Source organism: Arachis hypogaea, chromosome 6 (assembly GCF_003086295.3).
Source record: "Arachis hypogaea cultivar Tifrunner chromosome 6, arahy.Tifrunner.gnm2.J5K5, whole genome shotgun sequence".
NCBI lineage: Eukaryota > Viridiplantae > Streptophyta > Magnoliopsida > Fabales > Fabaceae > Arachis > Arachis hypogaea.
The window spans coordinates 3,701,147-3,721,203 of NC_092041.1; the positions used below are offsets into that span (position 1 = coordinate 3,701,147).

General features: G+C 32.8%; 2 protein-coding genes across 4 annotated transcripts; both read right to left on the reverse strand.

Moving 5' to 3' along the window:
• Positions 1-605: 605 nt before the first annotated feature.
• LOC112695408 (uncharacterized) lies at positions 606-3,490 on the reverse strand. Of its 3 annotated transcripts, none has more exons than XM_025747745.3 (5): positions 3,289-3,490; positions 2,995-3,215; positions 2,103-2,179; positions 1,594-1,678; positions 606-1,395 (listed from the first exon to the last, which is right to left on the reverse strand). In XM_025747745.3, exons 2-5 carry the CDS (start codon positions 3,073-3,075, stop codon positions 955-957), a joined length of 684 nt encoding a protein of 227 aa, XP_025603530.1. In that variant the 5' UTR covers positions 3,076-3,215; positions 3,289-3,490; the 3' UTR covers positions 606-954. The 3 variants fall into 3 exon arrangements, with proteins under 3 accessions (XP_025603530.1, XP_072052658.1, XP_072052659.1); XM_072196557.1 differs by having other exon boundaries at positions 2,842-3,215; positions 3,289-3,468; XM_072196558.1 differs by lacking the exon at positions 3,289-3,490 and having other exon boundaries at positions 2,995-3,287.
• A 12,197-nt stretch (positions 3,491-15,687) lies between these two features.
• Positions 15,688-19,735, reverse strand: LOC112695410 (myosin-binding protein 1). Its single transcript, XM_025747747.3, has 4 exons — positions 19,493-19,735; positions 18,051-19,143; positions 16,273-17,781; positions 15,688-16,079 (listed from the first exon to the last, which is right to left on the reverse strand). Exons 2-3 carry the CDS (start codon positions 19,063-19,065, stop codon positions 16,286-16,288), a joined length of 2,511 nt encoding a protein of 836 aa, XP_025603532.1. The 5' UTR covers positions 19,066-19,143; positions 19,493-19,735; the 3' UTR covers positions 15,688-16,079; positions 16,273-16,285.
• Between the last annotated feature and the right edge of the window lie 322 nt (positions 19,736-20,057).

The following is a 20,057-nucleotide window of genomic DNA, read 5'->3' on the forward strand; positions in this document are numbered from 1 at the left end:
TTGAGTTTGGATGTTTTATTGTTTTTAATTTTAAATATTTTTTATTGTTCAATTTTAAGTATAAATATTAGCTATAATGTTAGTTAAGAGGGGTTAACTTTCAAGATTTTCTCCATATAAAATTTAGGTAAAATTTATAATTTAACATTTAAAATTTAACATATATTTAAAATCATCACACAAGGATAGAAATAAAGGTTCAGTTTCAAATGAAGCTGCCGAGCTTTTTCATATTTTAGTGAAATCAACACTTATAAAAAGACGAGACACCAGACATACTTCTGATCATGTTAGACGCACCGCTAACACCAGTGCACCACCGACTCCTATAAACTTGCCACCACAACGGAAAATTGGTTCAAATATCAAAATACAGAAACAAAAAAGTTTTAGAAGCACCCAATGGTTTTTAATGTGCCCTCTCATCTCTCCCACAAGAAAACACCAAACCCATTCAATGCTGAGTCAAACTCAGCACTCAAGACCACAAAATATCTTAGAATTTAACTGACATGTAAACACATTAAATTTACTATTAATATTTTGAACCAAAAAATTTTTAATTTATAATCTTATTAATTAGTGTGGTTACAGCACAGCATACATAAACCAAGTAAAGGCATGCATTTATTTCATTTCATTTATGTTGCAAGTATGGTAGAAAAGTCAAGGCAAATTAAAAGTGGTATTTGAAACACTCTCTCTATGTTGATTGTCTTTTTAGCCTTCATTCCCAGTTCCCATAAATCACAAGAAAGATTAAAAGCCAAACATTCTTCTTCAAACACACAAGTCTTTTGGCTTTTTCCAACCTAGCTAGAGGCTACTACTACTACTACTACTACTACTACTGATAATTTAATCTTCCATTCATTGCGTACCTTCTTCTTCTCCTAACTAATTAATAAACTAAAAAAAAGAAGCCTAGGTAGTTAAATTGCCATGACTCCATGATCATTCATCAGCAGATTTGAGGTAAATTGTTTCACCACCTTCCCCGGCGTGTCCACTAGAGCTTCCACCACCACCACCGCCACCTCGCCCATCACCCATTTCTTGCTTGCTGCTGCTGCTGCTTCCAATTATGCTCCTGCCCTCCGCACCGGAGCCTCTCACGAAGTCAGGGTACCCTCCTCCTCCTCCTCCCATGTTTCCGCTGCTGGCTTCGCCGTGCAGCATGTGTAGACCACCACCACCACCTGAACTACTCATGCCGAGTTGGCCGTGGAGGCCTTGCTGTTGGAGCGCAGCGTATGGCTGCTGCTGCGCATACAAGAGGGAGGAGCGTGCCGCCATTAGCTGCTGCTGTGTCATCTGCTGCGCCGCCGCGGCTGCCGCCGCCTGCTGAGCCTGCACGTAGTGTCCTCCCTGCTGCATCATCCCACTTCCCGGGTACTACATCATTAAAGAGAAAATCCATGCAACCAATTTTCAGTTAGCCAGTTTTGCCGTTTAGGTTTATTATTTAAGATTTAGATTCAGAATCTAAATTTTAAGATAAACAAAATAATTTTAAAAAAATTGGTGATGTTATCTAGCATTACTCATCTTTAAATTATGATCACATATATTAATAGTTCAATATGAATGTACCTGGCCAGCCATGGTAGGTGGTTGTGGTTGAGAATCAGCTATTGCTGCTAGGTACATTAGATTTCTCTGTAGCCTTGCTTGGTTCCTGAATTATTATAAACCAGAATCACAGGATTGATAAAGATTATTAATTATGTAGAATACCTAGAGACTAGAAAGTGAGAGAAAGCATTCAACAAAAACCTAAACAGAATCCAGAACTAATTATCCAATAGTGTAATTGTAATTGATGGATGGTCCATTTATATTCATAGGGTAGCTCATAGGTGTGCAGCATATACAACATCCTATAGAAAGTGGCGACAAAGATGTTAATAATTTCAAACACATCATTGGTGCTATTATTGAATCGGTCATATCACAGTAAATGAAGAACTGATACCTAAAACTTTTCCATCATATGCTAATGTCTTAGCTGTTGACAAGGTTATTTCTTGAACAATACAATAATAGATTGGTGATAGCACTTAGCAAACATAATAGATGATTAGAGTATTAGTGATTCTTACTCAGCACACTCGCTGAGCTTGCCAGAACTTTGGCTTTCCACAATCTTAAGAATCAAGGACTTGTTCTCATCCAGGTACTGCATGAATTCAAAAGAATAATATCATATGATATAAATGCAGCGAAAATAGAAGCAAAGGAGAGAAACAAATAAAACAAAACGTCCTTGTTAGTTACTACTGTGTGTTGTCTATCTAGTATTTTATCTCAAGATACATATAATAAAGTGTAAACCACAAGGAAGGATAAAAAGCCTTTTAAGATATGTGATGTAACAAACCCTTTTTTTTTTCCACTTTTTCATCTTGTTGTATTTATGAAGTAGCTGTCCTATTATTAGAACAAATCATTCCATTAGTAAAAAGATTATAACTACAAATTAATAATAATAATGAAAGTGGTATGTCAAATATATATAGACAAGGTTAATGATGATGATGATAGTCTATGTTTGGATTGAGATATGATCTAAACTGAAGAGTGAGAGAAGGACACGTCATATATATGTAAACACATGAAGGAAGGGTGGTGGGTGGTGGTGGAAAAGAAAGAAAGGGGGGCAAGAAGGAACAAGACCCAGAAAGCAGAACCAATACCAACAAGTAGTAAGTGGTAACAGAAGCTGACAATGAAAAAGAAGTGAGCAGAAGCAGAATAAAGAAGAGAAAGAGAGAGTATTTATTAAAAGAGAAAGCAGAACACAACACAAGACCAAAAGTGGCATACAAAGAAAAGACCCACCAAAGCTGAGACAAAACAAACCCTCCTGAGACTGAGCCTGAACCTGAACCTGACCACAAGCAAGAAAGGGATGCCACCCCTTCCACAAGAGAAGAAAGAAAGATGGCGTTTGAGTGGTGGGGAGGTAGAAGAATGAAGAGAAGAGAAGAGAACCTGTTGAATGTGATCAGTGGTGACGTTGTTGGGATAGTAAGCTGCCATCATGGCCTGCATCTGCATCAGGTGCTGCTGCATATTTTTATTTTGATAACACCCGCTAACTTGTTTATATATATATACAGGAAGACTTTCTTTTCTTTTATTTAGTTTTTCTGGGTCCAAAAGAAAGGTGAAGAGAGCAGAGAAGCAGAAGAAGCACAGGGACACCCCACCACCTGCAGCAAAGAGAAAGAAAGAAATAAAAACGCAGTGGTAATGTAATGTAAATGGGTTTTATTATCCCAGCACCTCGGCTATTGAAAATTGATGCTACCACACGGAACAAGGTAGGTTTTGGTGCATTGGGTTTGGCGCTGTGATTTTTGTTTGCTTTTTCACTCTCTCTTGAACTCCGTGTCCCTCAAAGTACCTCACGTGATCTCAGACACGGACCCTTCAAATAACATTTTCTCTTATTAATTCAAAAACATCTTGTCTCAATCCACATTTCTATTTTTTATTAAAACATTTCTCCGTCTTAAATTAACGTCAATTTTTTATTTATTTTAATAATTTAGTAATTAATTTATAATTTTTAACTAATAATTATTTAATTAAAAATATAATAATATTAAAATAAATAAGCAAAAGGACGTTGGGCGTTGTGAATTAAAGATGGCAATGGGCGGAGGGTGGTGGATTTGTCCAGTTTGATCTGACCTATTAATGTACATGACGTAGGACTTGCGTAAGCAGATTCCTATGGCTTCTCACTCATTACGTCACGCGCGCTTCGCCCGACGCGCTGTCACACTCTCGTTATCTCCGCTCACGTTCCTTGACCTTCGTGCAAATCATTGTTCTCCTCCTCCGTTATCTCTCTCTACACATTCTTATCTTATCAATACCATCTACAATAAATTTTAAAACTGTTAATAATGGAGCTTAGCTAAGCTTACAACTGCATTTCTCATTTACCAATCAAGGAAACGTAACCATTTGTTATACAGTGATGTTCAACTTTTTTAATAGGACTATTTAATTTTAACGAATTTGAATGTGACTTGATAATAACTGCTGTACAGAGTTGGAGTAGTCAAACTACGTTGACCCCTAATTTGTCAATATACACGGTAAAATCAAATTTTATGTAGTACTGTATATTATAAAAAGTAACTTTCTAAGTTTATACTGTGAGAGGTTTTTATTAAAAAAGAAAAAGAAAAAGTTTTTAAGATTTTTATTATATAAACAAAATTGCTTTAGATAAATTTATTATGAAAAGAGTGTATATCTTCTTTCAACTCTGAAACAAAGGCTTTATATGAAAAATATTTATTATTTAATATTAATATATATTTTAGAAAATATATACTTTGACTATCATAAATAATTTGGATATACAACGAAAAAAAGATAAAATCTGATCGCAAGAGTAGATTTATATGAAATATAGATCAATAATAAGAAATAATAATAATAAAACGAAAAGTATTCGGTATAAAAAATATCTAATGTAATAATATCATTTATTTTATATTAAAAATAAGTTAAACAATAGATATCAGATATCGTATTCAATTCAAAATTTTAAAGTATTAAATTAATAGTCTTTTATTATGATGTACGGACACAAGATGCGATACGACATTGAACAATTTTAAAATTTTCTTATAAGATATAGAGATACGTTTATATATAAAATATAAAATATTTTTTAAATAAATCGTAATGATATTTTGATATTTTATTAATAATAAAATATAAAATAATTTTTTATTTAAAAGTCTTGTTTTAATTATATAAAGTATTTAAAATATTCTTTTTAATAAATAATAATATATACTATTTATAAATTTATTTCAAAAATATAGGTTATAAATAATATTGGACACACTAACGATGCTATTTAAGTGTGTTTAAATGTGTTCGAAGCAAATTTTTTATATTTTATTAAGACACCGTTACACACAATACGCGTATCAGACGAGTATCAATAAATATCGATCGTATTTAAAATATATTGGACACGTCGACACAAAAATTTAACAAAGTCTCTCATCTTATAAATTTTTCACTTTTTTATTTTTTAATTGTTAGACTAATTCATTACATTTCTCACGATTGCTACTTAACACAAATAGCATTTTTCATTCTTTAATTTATGTATCCAATTTTAGTTGGATAAGAAGTTATTGTTTTGTTTATCTTTATTTTAGATTCTTTACATTGTGTTTGAAACGAAATGTTTATTAAAAGAACTTTTAACAAATTGAGTTTCTAGTAGTGTAGCAATAGCAAAACAGGATTAGCTGAGAATAAGATTAAGGAGAGTAGAGAGGGAATTGAAGAGAATAATATAATTGGGTAGTGAATGTTGGTTTGGCAGAAAGGACACTGGATAAGCATGGCGAAAATCACATTACATTTCATTTCATTTAATTTGGAGATGAAAATGGGACCCAAAAGGGTTCACATGATAGATTTTGTAATAGATAGAAGAGAGTGTTGTCCAGTCAATATCCAACTGTATTATTAATATGAATCATGAATATATACAAAGGTCAAACTGAACTCAACTCAAACTCGCGTCTTTAGCCCTCAGAACTCAGAACTCAGAGCCCATACATATAACATATCATATGTGGGTCACACATATAACTGCAACCCCCCAACAACTAATGTACATTAATTCATACATGCTTGATGCATGCTTTGCCCCTCTCACTCTCATTCCATTCCCAAAATCATCCATTTTATTATTCTTGTGAAACCAAACAAAAATAATATCATTTTGAATTATCATTATTATTATTATTATTACAAGATGCCATATGTAATATAATGGTTGTTCTGAGTACTACACACTGTGTTGTATTGAGTAAGTATTGACCATGAATAGAATCAAATAACGATGATGATGACTAAAGCAAGGTGTTTCGGTTCTTCAAACATGATGGGTGGTTAGGATGTCTCAACTCTCAATTGCTTTCTCTGCTTAAATTTCAATTCTGTCTTCTCCATCTATTTTTTGCTTTTCCCCACTCTATATAGGTAGGTCCTAGCTTTCTCGTTATCCTCTCATTCCAATTTTAACTACACACAATAATTCTTGAAAAACTTTTTATTCTACTTTTTAATTTTTTCACATTAATAAATGTTGACTATGTAAAAAAAATTTCATAGATACTTTTAGAATATGAAAAAAAATTATTCTAATTTATCTTTTAATAGTATTTTCACATGTATGTCTATTGTGTAAGAAAAAAAAAATAGTCAAATTCACTAATATATTAAATAAATATGACTAATATTTTAATAAAATGGAGAATTTATTAATATTATTGTGAATATAATACAGATAATAATTCTAATGCGCTTCAAAAAATACAAATGTAGCAGTTGTTCAACTTTAAAACCTAAATTTAAAATCTTAAATTTTAAACCCTAAGCCTTAAATTCTAAACTTTAAATTCTGAATCATAAATTCTAAATTTTAAATTCTAAATTCTAATTTTTAAATTTTACGATAAAGTATATTTATTTTTGTCATTAAAATTTATTAAAAGTTTTTAAAAAATTCCTAAATTTTATTTTGTTTTAGTTTAATCCTAAAATTTTTTAATTTGCATCAAAGACACTTCTGATGACTAATTTTTCAAAAAGACTTAGGACCAATTCAACAACAATTACAAAAAAACAATCTTCAATACAAGCAAGCCAAATATAGTTGTCATCATTTTTGTTGGATTGATTCTAAATTTTTTTAAAAAAATTTGCTGTTAAGGATATATTTGATACAAATCGAAAATTTCAGGTACAAAATTAAAACAAAATAAAATTTAGTAGTATTTTTAAAATTTTTGACAAATTTATAGAACAAAAATATACTTTACTCTAAACTTTAAATTCGGGTAGGGATGACAATGGATCTCCATGGGCAGAGACTCCTCCCTTGCCCCACCCCATTTAAATATCTCGTTCCCGTCCCATTTCTGTTATGAATTCCGTTTATTTTTTTCCTGCGGAAGACGAATACATACCCACAGATACGCATGGATATTAAGTTCTTAGAAAATTTTTAAAAAAATTAACACAGTCATAAACAAATCTAATACAATTCACCAAACATATTAAATTAAAACACGATTTCAACATAAATTTAATATAATCAACAAACACTCAAAATATCTAGTATACAAATTAAAATAAAATGAAATAGAACATTTTTTTCACAAACACTAGAAATGAATTAGGATTACATACATAACTATATATATACACATATGTGTCGGACATTTAAGTAAACTCTTCTTCGTATGGATTTTACTAGTTTTCACGAAGCAGGTACTTCAATCCTTGCTTCTGTTCTCATTTATTCGCGAGACATATCCTCGTTCTCCTAGGGGGTTTTGCAGGTCTCATACTCTCCCTCCTGTCGCGGGTAATCTCCACGGATATTCACATGTGCGAGCTTTTTGTCATCTCTAAATTAAATCTGAGTCATTAATATAAAATATAATAAATAAAAAATTAAAATTTATTTATAAGGATTAACTATCAAAAACGTTTCCGAATTATTTTGACGCTAACGTAAATAACTTCCACTTTTACTAACGACAAAAATGTCCTTAATAATATTAAAAATATGTCAAAAGTATCCATCTGTAAAGAGAGATGTATTCCATTAACAGAATTAGTTGACGTGACAAATGAAGATGCAAGCATGGCATCCGTTTTTATGAATGTCCTGTTAAAAAAATTTCTAAAATTATTAATTTTCCTAATTTTTATAATTTAAAATTCTAATTAATTTTTCAAATCATAATAAAATCAAATCTCTGCTCTACTAGTTCCACCTCCACCATTCTTATCTTCTTTGAGCCAGTCGATGTCCTTGTCTTCTTCGATTTTTTCTCTCTTCCAATTGTCAATTCTATCATTATTCCTTTCCATGAGCCTGAAATCATGATTTCACTCAATTTGTCGAAGCTCTATCGTCGTTATTGCCTTTCCGTCGGCTTTCTCTTCTTGTTGCTATTGTCTTCACTTCGTGCTCACCTCCACCAGCAGTCATGCTCATCTTCTAGTTATGGATGTCATGGTTTTTTTTAGAGAAAGTTTATGGGGGCAGAACTTTTATTAAAATTCGGCTAGTATTTAACCAGCAAAAAAAAGTGAGTAATCTCACACCATTAAAAATATTAATGATGGCTAATTGATGGATACAAATCACAAAATTCGGTGACCCCTAACACTCTTCTTTTTCTTATTCTGTTGACCATCGCATTCCAGATTTGTTGTGGTTTTAGCTTTTTGTTGACGGTTGTGTGTTGTGGCGGTTGTTAGTTTCTATGTTGGGCCGGAAATAGGAATGGCAAAACTCCTCGAGATACGGGGATCCCTGCGGAGACTGTCCCGAATGGGGATTTGACTATGAAAAATTTTTCTCGTGGGGATGGGGACGGGGGACAAAATTCCCCCAAAATAGGCGCGGGGATCCCCGTCCCATCCCACTAATCCCGAAATTCATAAATTTACTGAATTGTCCTTAATAGTTTATTTCTCATATATGTTTTTTAGTCATTACACACACACACATATATGTTTTTTAGTCATTACACACACACATAAACCCAAAATTCCTAATTCTCATTTGCATAACTCTTTTTCAATTCAGAAATCTCTAACAATGTCTACACTCCATCCAACCTCTCTGCAGCCATCCTCTTGCCGCTCTCCCTTCTCACTGCATTGTCATACCTCACCGTGCCATGATCCTCACTGAGTCGTGCTCTCTATTTGCGGCGTTCTTTTCCGTAACTTTGTCGTCATGTCCATTCTCCTCTCTGTTGCTGTGTCTCCCACCTTGTCCACTTCTTTATCCTCTGGCTCACCGTTGTGTTCTCCCACTGCGTCATTTCAAAAGAAGTCACCATCTTATCGTTTAGATTTTTTGTATAAAATCTTGTTATTTTTGTATATAATGGATACTTACATCTCTATTCATATGGAAATCAATAATTAGTTAGAATTATCAGATAGATGAGAAATGTGGTCTCTGCGAGGAATGGGGCCTTATGGAGAATGGGGATGGGGAGCAATATTCTCCACAGCGGGGAACGGAGGCGGGGACGGGGAGTAAATCTGGGGACGGAGATGGGAGCATGGAGGCATCCCCCGCCCCCGTCCTGCCCCATTGACATCCCTAGCCGGAAATGTGTTGTAATTTCTGATTTTTTTATAGTGTTGAAAGTGACGGTGGCTTTGACGTGGGGAGGAGAAGAGTAGAATAGTGGTACAAAGAGAAGGAGCGAATAATGACTAATATTTGGGAGAAGGAGAAAAAGACAATAAAGACGTTGAGAAAAGAATAAGATAAAACTCCAACAGCAATCATAGCTATGGCGTCGCGGTGGTGGGGATTAGAGGCTAATTTAAGAATTAGAATTTTTGTTGAGATTCAATTAGAATTAGGATTTATAATTGAAGCCTGTGCCACGTCATCCAATCTATTAATCAAACATATTTTCCTTTATAGTTGGATATTTTTGACATATTTTTAATATTATTAAAGATAAATTTTTCGTTAGTAAATCTTAAAGTTATTTATATCAGTGTCAAAATAATTCAACATTTTTGGTAGTTAACTTTTTACTTAATATACATATAAAAATATATTAACCACTTAATATTTTTCTATTTTAAAATAATTATTATCTACAGAAAAATTTTTGTTACAGAAACCGAATAATAAAACGTACACAAATAGGTTTGACACAGTTTTTAAAAGTTACTACTTTTCTTGAGCTGTGCATTTGGTGCAAAAAGCTGGTAAGTTTACCAAAAAAAGAAAATAGTTGAGTGAACAGAGGAAAGCCTTGTTTGTACCAAGAAAGAATTCTTACAAAGTCCGTTGTTAAATAACAGTTGAGCACTGTACGTAGTACAATATCATTGAGAAGAGTGCCGACAGAAAATTACGGACCACATAGGTAAAGTACGTCCATACTATAAAAAATATCTGTACAAAATACTGTATAAATATTAATTACTTACCATAATGTAACCATTAAACGTATTACATACACTTATTTAGTAAAAATAGTTTGTATGTTAAGGTTAAATATTTTCAACTACGTCTAAGACATTTTCTATATCAATTTCGCTACGTTACCAACAATATTTTTATCAATTTTTGTCAACTTTTATTTATGACGGTGTTTAATGGAAGTGTTTTTATGGATATGTCTAATAAAAATATTTTTTTATGCCTGTAACTAATAAAAGTATCTTTATATATATATATTTTCTAAATGTGTCTTTTTATACATGTATTTAAAATATAATAATTAATTATTGTTAGTAATAAGTTCACAGATAGTATATTAATATCCTATATTTTTTCTTTCTATATAGGCCTACATGCATTTTAGAAATAGATACATTATCTTTAAATTAATCTCTATAATTAGAATAAAAAAATTTAATTTAAATTAATTTATTTACGTTTGTTTTAAAAAAATTTATTGATATTTTTTTTACAAAAATACTATTTATACACTAAAATTAACCACTAAAATCAGCCATCAATATATTTATGTATAAATACATGTGTGATTTAATTGATTTTCAATGTGTATTTGTATTTTAACATGTATTTTATACTGATAGCTGACTTTAATAGTTAATTTTAGTGTATATGTAGCATAATTTTTTTTTTTTTGGGGTCACTTTACTCTTATACTTGATTGGAAGCTTTCGTTCTCTTACAAATTAACCTCGCCGAATCCAAGTATTTCTGAACAAGTTGTATAAGCATTAATTATGCATGTAGTATATTTTTAAAAAAGCAAAGGAACACGTAATGAAAATAAAAAGTGAAGAGTATAATAGAAGAACACGTTGAGTAGATTATAATACAAGAATGTTGTAATAAGATGACAGCTATCTAATGTTGAGTGTTGATAGCACGCTTTAATAGTTTTTTGAATTTCTTATTTGACGCATTTTCGTTTTCGTGTTGTTAACACTACTACTATGCCAATATCGTTTATTTGAGGCTTGTTCTTAAATGAGGTTGCAATTATATACATTGTTTTGGCTCACTTGCTCTGCGCTTTGGCATGTGACTTGTTGGAGCTAGATGCCCCCACATTGTTTTGACACTTTCTGCCTCCTTTCCACATTCAACATTGAATGACGAGATGAGGTTACACACTTATACTACTATTTCGAATGTGTTGAGACATGTGTACTTAAAAAAAATATTGAGACATTACAATAGGTGTGGTCAGTGATTTATAAATAGGCCAGTTTTCTAGTGTCTTATTTTTCATACTCAAATTGCTAAATTTGGCTTGATATATGATTTTTTTAATATAAAATTATTAATAAATCCTTCATCCAACAATTATAATTTACTAATTTATAAAGCTTGTTATATTTTTTAAGTCAACTTCCAAATTAATTCCTAAAAAAATTTAAATTGGACATTTTGATTTTTAATAAATTTTTATTATTTTAGACATTTTCGATACGAATTAATTCTTTTCTAAAGAGATCTTATTTGTTTTATATTGACATTTGTTAAGAATCTAATTATTTTATAACAGAATTTGATTGAAAGTTATTGTCCAACACATATGTTAAATATTTTATTTTAAGTGATAGAGAGATTAAACTGTTTGATATAAGTAATTTTTAAAAAATTGAATGTATATTCTACTTTTTTTAGAAAGTATAGCAGAACAATGCTTTTCCGGAACAACGTATACAATATGTTAAAAAAGGAAAGTTAATTTGAATTTTAAAAATCAAATTTTGAATTAATTAGATTTAATCATAATTTTAATTTTTTTATTTTTGTCGCAACCGCTTTCTCGCAATCCAGAGCCACCGCCGTTGCTGTATCACGACTCCGGTGCCCCCACAACTGCTATCTCGCCTCGTTACTTGTTTCTTATCAACAAAGTTGGATGTTCATTTTATTATGTATACGAATGGTTCTTTTTATTCTAACATAGATGTTTATTTGGGTATATCATTGTTATTTTACTTGATTTGTTTGATTCTGCATGCACATGTTCCGTAGGATGTTCATTTTACTATGTATGCAAATGGTTCTTTTAAATAAAATGTAGATGTTTATTTGGGTCATACCATTTGGGTGAACAAAACAAAGCGGTGCGCGATGGAAATAGCGACGACACAACGCAGCGACATGATGAAAGTAAGGATAGAGGTGCAAAGTTAGAACAACGGTGGAGCAAGGCCTCTGGCTCGGCGGCTAGGGGTGTGCATGGGCCGGGTGAAACCGGGTTTGATGTGACCCAGACCCGACCCGAAATATATACTGGGCTTATTTAGTAGACCCGAATCCGACCCTAGACCCGATGAAACCTATACACTTTTGGGCCACGATTATACTGAGTAAAAATCGGGTGAAAACCGAGCCGTTTACATTACATTACCTTGATACCTTCTTATAAGCTAGCATGTGAAAATATCCAAATTTTCAATACTCCAACCATTATTTGACATGGTAAAATTCACTTAGAAAAATAAAACAAGAACCAACTCTTCTCTAAAATTAAAGCATAACCATAATCAATACTAATATTGTCTAATAACACCAAATATTTAAATCAATACAAATAACACAATATTATGCATTAATTAGTCTAAAATTTTATGCATTTTAAATATAAAACATTAAATTATAGTCTTATAATAACTAATAACACAAAATATTAAGGTTTACTATACTTAAATTCTACATAAGAATAGCCATCATCCATCACTAATAATACAAAATATTAATTGTGTATGATGATGACCAGGGCACCGGGCCGATTTCGGGTGACCCGAGCCATGGCCCGGACCCGACCCGAAATATTGACTGAGTCTATTTTTGAGACCCTTACCCGTCCCTAAACCCGGTGAAATTACACCAAATTAGTCCCTAAAGTGTTCGGGGTTGGGCCGAATCTTCGGACCGGACCGGGCCATGCACACCCCTATCGGCGACGGTGCGACATCACAAAGGGGAGAAGAAGGCGCGCAGCGGCAGTGTCGCTTGTAGGGAGAACAGGGACGGCGCAACGCATGGGAGAAGAAGGTGCAACGGCGGCATCGAGAGCAAGGGACACGACACAGGGAAGAAGAAGGTGGAGCGGTGCCGTGCGACACGTTGGAGAAGAAGCTAAGGCACAGCGATGGTGCGGCGTGTTGCTTCTTCCGACGGTGGCGGCAGCGATGAGGTGCATTGGTGACATCGCGACATGGAAGGGGGAGTAAAGCGGCTGCCATAAAAAGAGAAAAAAGTGGAAAGTAAGAGATTAGGATTGTGATAGATAAATAGAGTAGAATATTTTTTGTTTTACTGGACCTAAAGTGTAGCCTATTATTCATATTATCCGCGCTCCTCATTATCTATCTAACAGAATTTTTTTTTTTTTAACAAATTCGATAAGCTACATTTTGACAATGTAGCCAATAGTTTATAAATAATAAAAGAGAGCAGTGAGCATAGCATATATTTTTTTAGATATTGATAAAATTTTTGGTGTAATAATTAGTTATTAAATTTTATTGTATTTTTTAAAATTTTAGATGCAAAACAATACATTCCTACTTAAAATATACAACATGCAAAGAGCGTGTTGTTCCGCTTCCAAAATTTAAAAAAACACGGTAAAATTTAATAATTGAGTGTTATACCAAAATTTTCTTCAATATCCACAAAAAATTAGCCCGAGCATGGGAGGGGTAAGTAAAAGTTTGCATAGTGAAGGAAATTAGTTGGAAAGAATACAACGGAAAAAAACAGTGCAGTAGTGTGTACGTGGTTAGGTTGTTGGAAAACTCTCATCTCATGCATGTGTCATAAAAGGAATATCTAGGGGAGCCAAATGACATCTATCAATATATGAATTTACAAGTACATTTTCTTATCACCCCAACAATAACTACTTAGCTATATAGCTTGACCCTAATTAATTAATTAATACAAATTTGATGTATAGCTTGCAGGTTCCCCCTCTAATTTAGTTTACTACTATCAAACTAGGCTGCAATATGTGTATCAAAATATATACATGTGTGTAACATGTTCTATTGACCTCAAGTAACATTTTGTGTGAAAAAACTGAAATGGTCCACTCGTAATAAACATTTATTATTAGTAGCCAGATATTGACAAGTTTGACTACATGAGAAGTTGCCCCAATGTATTCAAATATATATCGAAAAATATTATATGTATATTTTTTTTACATAGGCTTTATCTTTAAAATTAAAATAATTGATAATAAATGAAAAGAAATTATTTTTTATACCATAAAATAATATATATAAGTATACATAAAAATTAGTATAAATATCATTTCTTATATTATAATATATAAAATATAATATAAAAAATATTTTGAATATTTTTGAAATATAATGTTTTAATAATTTTAATTTTATATTTTATGACAAAAATTAATCGTTAAAATTACTAAAAAATTAATATTTTTAAAATACTTGAAAACATCCTCATAATATAAGAAAGTCAACGCTCACTTTTCTTCACAAATTAAAGTAGGAATAAATTAAAAGTGAAAGTCAATTACATACTACAATTATAAGCATGGATGATGCATGATGCAAGAAGAATTAGACACCTACCTAAAGTACAAATACCAATAAGTATATTTCATAATCCTCTATGCGGAGCTTGAAAGTGTATATAGCAGAAACTGTCATCAAATACAGAGAAATGAATAATGAATGGGGTATGTATATGCATATGTATGTTATGGTATGATGATGATGACTTTAATTGGAAGGTGGGCCAAATTTGAGAAGAAGGTGGCCTGCAAAGTTAATTTGGGTTTGACCTGTGGGTCCCCTTGGGCCTTGGCTTTGACTCCAACAACAATAAATTAGGAACATGTAATTCCTTCTTCTTCAGTTCTTGTTTCCTGTATTACTAGGATAATTGATATTACGACAAGATATCAAAATTTTATATTCAAAAGATTTAGAGTTCGGATTGTTTATAAATTTTAAAAGTAAAAAAATAACATAAAAGAAATTAAAAAAAAATTATACAAAAATTAAACACACAAAAAAAATCCTTACTTAAGGAATGCTGTGTTTGTTGTTCTCAACACAATACACACCTTTCTTATGTCATAAGCAAGTAGGGATGATGATGAAAATTAAGCCACAGATTTATCATGGTTGTGGAGTATATTTATAGGGCTTAATTGAGGAGACTCGAACTGTTTTGATGATGAGTAATGAGTTGACCAGTTAGACACAGTTGTCATAATAGAAAAAATAAAAGATCGGGTACTTTGAGGTGAAAGTAATGATGTATCTCAATGAATCAATTATAGTTTAGCATATTAATTTAAACATTTTTATATTCACACTTTAAATTGTCACTCGTATCCGTTGGATTGATTAAATTGAATTTGGACGAATCGATGGAAAATAATCTTGGTATTTCATTTCATGCAACGAGACTTCAAAAACGAGTCCCTCAATTTTCATTCAAGTTTAAATTTGGTCCTAGAATTATGCTGACGTAGATAATCAGTGACACATGTCAGAATAAAGTGTCCGTAAATAACACTGACAAGTCAAAGCAAACGATAGTGCTACGTGTATTAACATGATTTGTCCACGTAAAAACAACAATACATAGCATACTAATTTTAGGTCACACTTCTCTAAAATACTCACATTGATACAAGAATACGCGAGATACACAAAACAATCACTCTTAGGTACATGTTATCTTTTACAAATGTCAAAACTGCAGTATAAAAATTTTATCCTACATGAAAACCATGCAAACTCAGTGGAGCAAAATGCTCCATAAAAGCTAACCCCAAATAAAAAAAATGCAGGGGTCAAATGAAAAACAAAATAAATAAATAAAAAGCTCTCCATATATAATTTGAAATCCTGTTTCTATTTTACCTTATTTTGTGAGTGGAAGCAATAAGCTATTGTTACTGTACAGTTGCAACCAGTCTCTGGTAACCTGGTTTACTAATGTACAATTTACCTTCCTCCTGATCACTGAGCACTGCTCTATGAATCTGTAAAATGTTTAAAAAAAACATAGGTTAAATATTTTCTATATCATGCCTAAAACTTTGATATAAAGTCAAACCACATATTTACCATGCACAAGTTAATTTAGAAAAGCAGCATGCAGCAATGTAACTAATTTTAAGGGATAAAAAGGAAATGCTTTGATTTCTTGTGCAATAGTTAACAATAATTACTAACCTTAAATACAACATTAAGCATCTTGTTGATCAATTTCTCTAATCCCGATTCGACGTAACTGTTGCAGATGATCAGCTATTTCCTTTAACAATTTGAGTCCTTCATCTCCATTGCTTAGTAAGTTCATACTATGCTCAAGGAAACTCAGGTCGGCCTCAATAATTTGAAGCCTTCCGACGAAGTTATGAATCAAATTTCCAGTTGAAGCTAAATCATTATTTCCACAGAGCAAAGGGGAATCACCATTTTCGTCGAAATCTTTAGGTTCCTTGGATGATAAGTAATCACAATCCTTGGCATCTGAATTCATTTTTAATATGGAAACAGAATCTGGCATCATGAGACTGCTGTCTAACTTTTCGCAGTTTACTGGGGATTCTTTTCCAGAACTTTCAGAATTGATGCACTTCTCCTCTGAGTGATGCATATTCAAGAAAAGGTAAACTTGCTTCTCCAGCTTCTTCAACCGTTCCGAAATATACAGCCTTTCCTCTTGAAACTTCAACGATGAATTTTTCACAAGTTGAACATTTTCCCCCTCCAAAGATGTGACTAACTCTTGAGCTTTGTCAGATATAATAGGATTTTCAGTAACTGATTTTCCAAGAATACTTTCTTCGCTTTCAATGGCAGAACATTGTGAGTTATCCAATCCAATATCCTTCACCTTCATCTCAAAGTTTGTCACCAAAACATTTTCATTCATTGATTCATCAGGGAATTTCTTCCTATAAAAATCAAGCTTTGCTTCCAATTCCTCAATCTCTCTGTCCTTCTCAGAAATAGCATCGTTCGCCTTTTGCAAAGCGTCCGTATCATACTCTGATTGCTCATCCATCACTCTTAAATACTGCAAGGCTTCCATATGTAATGCTGCCTTTTCTTCCTGCAGCCTTGTGATCATGGCTAGTGCTTGATTAGCAGCAACTGCAGAAGCATTTCTTTCTTCCTCCAGCTCTTTATACAAAGCACTCATCAGTTTCCTGTCATGATCAACTTGCCTTTTTAGTCTGTCAACCACGCTTTCACCTTCGATTTCACTCACAATGCTTCCATCCAGAGACAAGCCGGACTCATTTCGCTCGAGTGATATCATCTTTTGAAGTATCTGCATTCCGGTAGAGTTAGAAACATCAGAATTCTTCATTTCGTCACTGTTTATAGACAACCTGGGACTGATATCGTTCATAGACAGATCAGTTCCTCGAGTGGCAGAGAATTGTGACAACATAATCTTCAAGTCTTCGCTAACTCTTGTAGAATCTTTACCAAGCCATTGTTCAGCAAGAATGCCGGATAACTGTCTTCCTTTGTTACCAACAGCTAGCTTATAAGCATCACCAAGATCCAATATAATGGGATTTTGCTGAAAACTGTCGCTAGAAACCGGGTTTGGTTCGGAACCTGCTTCGGATGTTGTTTGCTTATTGCCTAACTTGATGATTTCCTCACAATCCATGGCAGATCTTTTATCAGATGCTAGCCCAACTTCATTTGTTGTCAATTCATCTATAAAAGTATTGCACAAAATGTTCATTGTAAGTACCAAAAATCATGAACTTATGGCCTAATATAATTAGACATTAAAACTTTTAGACATAAAAAATGAATATAGAGTTACTGACTATTTTATTCATTCAGAAAAATGATTTGGTTAAAGTAGGCTATAAACTATTCATCTTCAATCCTTCATCAGCTAACAAATTGTGATGCACCCCTAAATCATTCAAACAGAAGAGTTCCATGGTACAGAAAACTAAAAGCTGAGAATAACTTACAGCTTTCCTTTGATACTGTGGTAGCATCAGCATTTTTTTCAGCCTGTTGCCAATCAAGTTCTTCTTCATTATTCTCACTTCCCATTGCTTCTGATACAGATTTTATAGCATGAGTATCCGTATTTTCTAACTGAATTTCCGGCTCTGATAGTAATGGCTCAAGTGGAGGAGCTAAACTCCTGGGCTTCCCTGAAGCCTTATTTAAATCAATGATGGTAGGCTCTATGTCTTCACATGGAAGTTTTACATCTTCCTTGGTATCATCCTTTACAGAAACTGGTATATTGGTATCGTCATCTTCGGATAAGGGAAGTTCAGATTCAGACTCAGTATCAGAAGTAACCTTGACTTCTGTATAACCTACATGAGACAAAGGGTCAAGCTGGCTATTTCTAAGGTTTGAAACTCTGAATGATACTGATGGTTTTGCTCTCCTTTTCTTGTCATGTAAATTGTCTCTAACAGCTTCCAACTCATCAAGATCCACAACTTCAGACTCAATTGACTTACTGAAAGCCAATCTTTCATCATAAGAATTGAAAATCCTTTGCTCATTGCAACAAGAACACCGTGTTTCAATCCGGTCACCAAGTAATGGATCCTGATCAAACCTGGAGGCAGATTCATCCCCAAATTTACCTACTAAGTTGCAATTTTCAGCATTGGTTTTATTGATGTTAGCAAGAGAAAAGAGGCAGTTTTGGCAAATTCCTTGAACATTAACAAGCTTATCATGCGCACGACAAAGAACCAATGAAGAAATCTCCAATTTATGAGCACTGCAAATCAATTCCCAATAGAATCCTGTTTTCTGCTTTCCTAACACATGATCAAGCCTTGAACAAAAGAGGCATGGGGTTTGCAATTTGCAGTAACTAGCAAACTTTGTAATGACATAAGAAAATACAGCATCAACAAAAAGGAAAAAGATCAGAAACCATTCCAGCAATGCCGATGCCAATGATGTGCTAAAATTTCTGGATAACATGGCAGTTGACACTCCAGAAGACGCCATTGAATCAAGGGAGCAACCAATTTCTTGAAAGTTGAAACAGATCAAACTTGATACCAAATTTCAAGGCAAAAGACAAAACTGATTGCACAAAAAAAAAGTTAGAACATAGAAGGATTTATTCAGCATACTATAAGATCAAAATTACACGATATTGATTGATAATTTGATATACAATGAACACTAAACAGTCCCATTGAGATGCTAAATTAGAAACAAACGAATCAATATCCAGAAAACCCTGAAGAAAAAGAAGTCATTATAAATCATACAACTATGATCAGCTGCAGAAACTTTAAACAGTATAAACGTTACATACAAGATAATAGATAAATGAATAATTATGGGAGATAGAGAATCAGATCAATAAAGGAGTTATACTTATTACAGAAACTGAAAGAATATAACATCAGAGAAGTATGATAAATACCTTATTGGAGTGATTAGTAATTATTATGTGTCATATATGTATGTGTAAATGTTGAGTCCAATCAGATTCAGAGGCATCAAGAGGGTATCAACACTTAGTATGTGGCGATGGTTGGAGCTTAGTGATGTACAAAATAATCAACAAAGTAAACCAAAAAGAATCAAACCCAAAGTTTGAAGCTTTCCAACGTAAATCCACGCACACACACATTTACTTTCTAGTTGAAAAATAAAGTAAAACAAGCCGACAAAGACAAAAAGCGTCTTCAAGTAGGGGTGGCAACGGGGCGGGTAAGGGTGGGTTTTTGCTCTACCCGACCCCGTCCCGCCCTACAAAAAACCCGCATCAAACCCGCCCCGCCCTACCCGCGGGTTGTAAAATGTTAAACCCTAACCCGCTCCTGCGGGTACCCGCCCCTATAATTATTAAATCCAACAAATAAAATTAAATTTTAAAAATTATATAACCACCATTTACATACATAATATAAATTAAAGTAAAAATTTATATATGATATAATATTATTAATCATTTTACTAATTATTTTATATATGTTACATATATT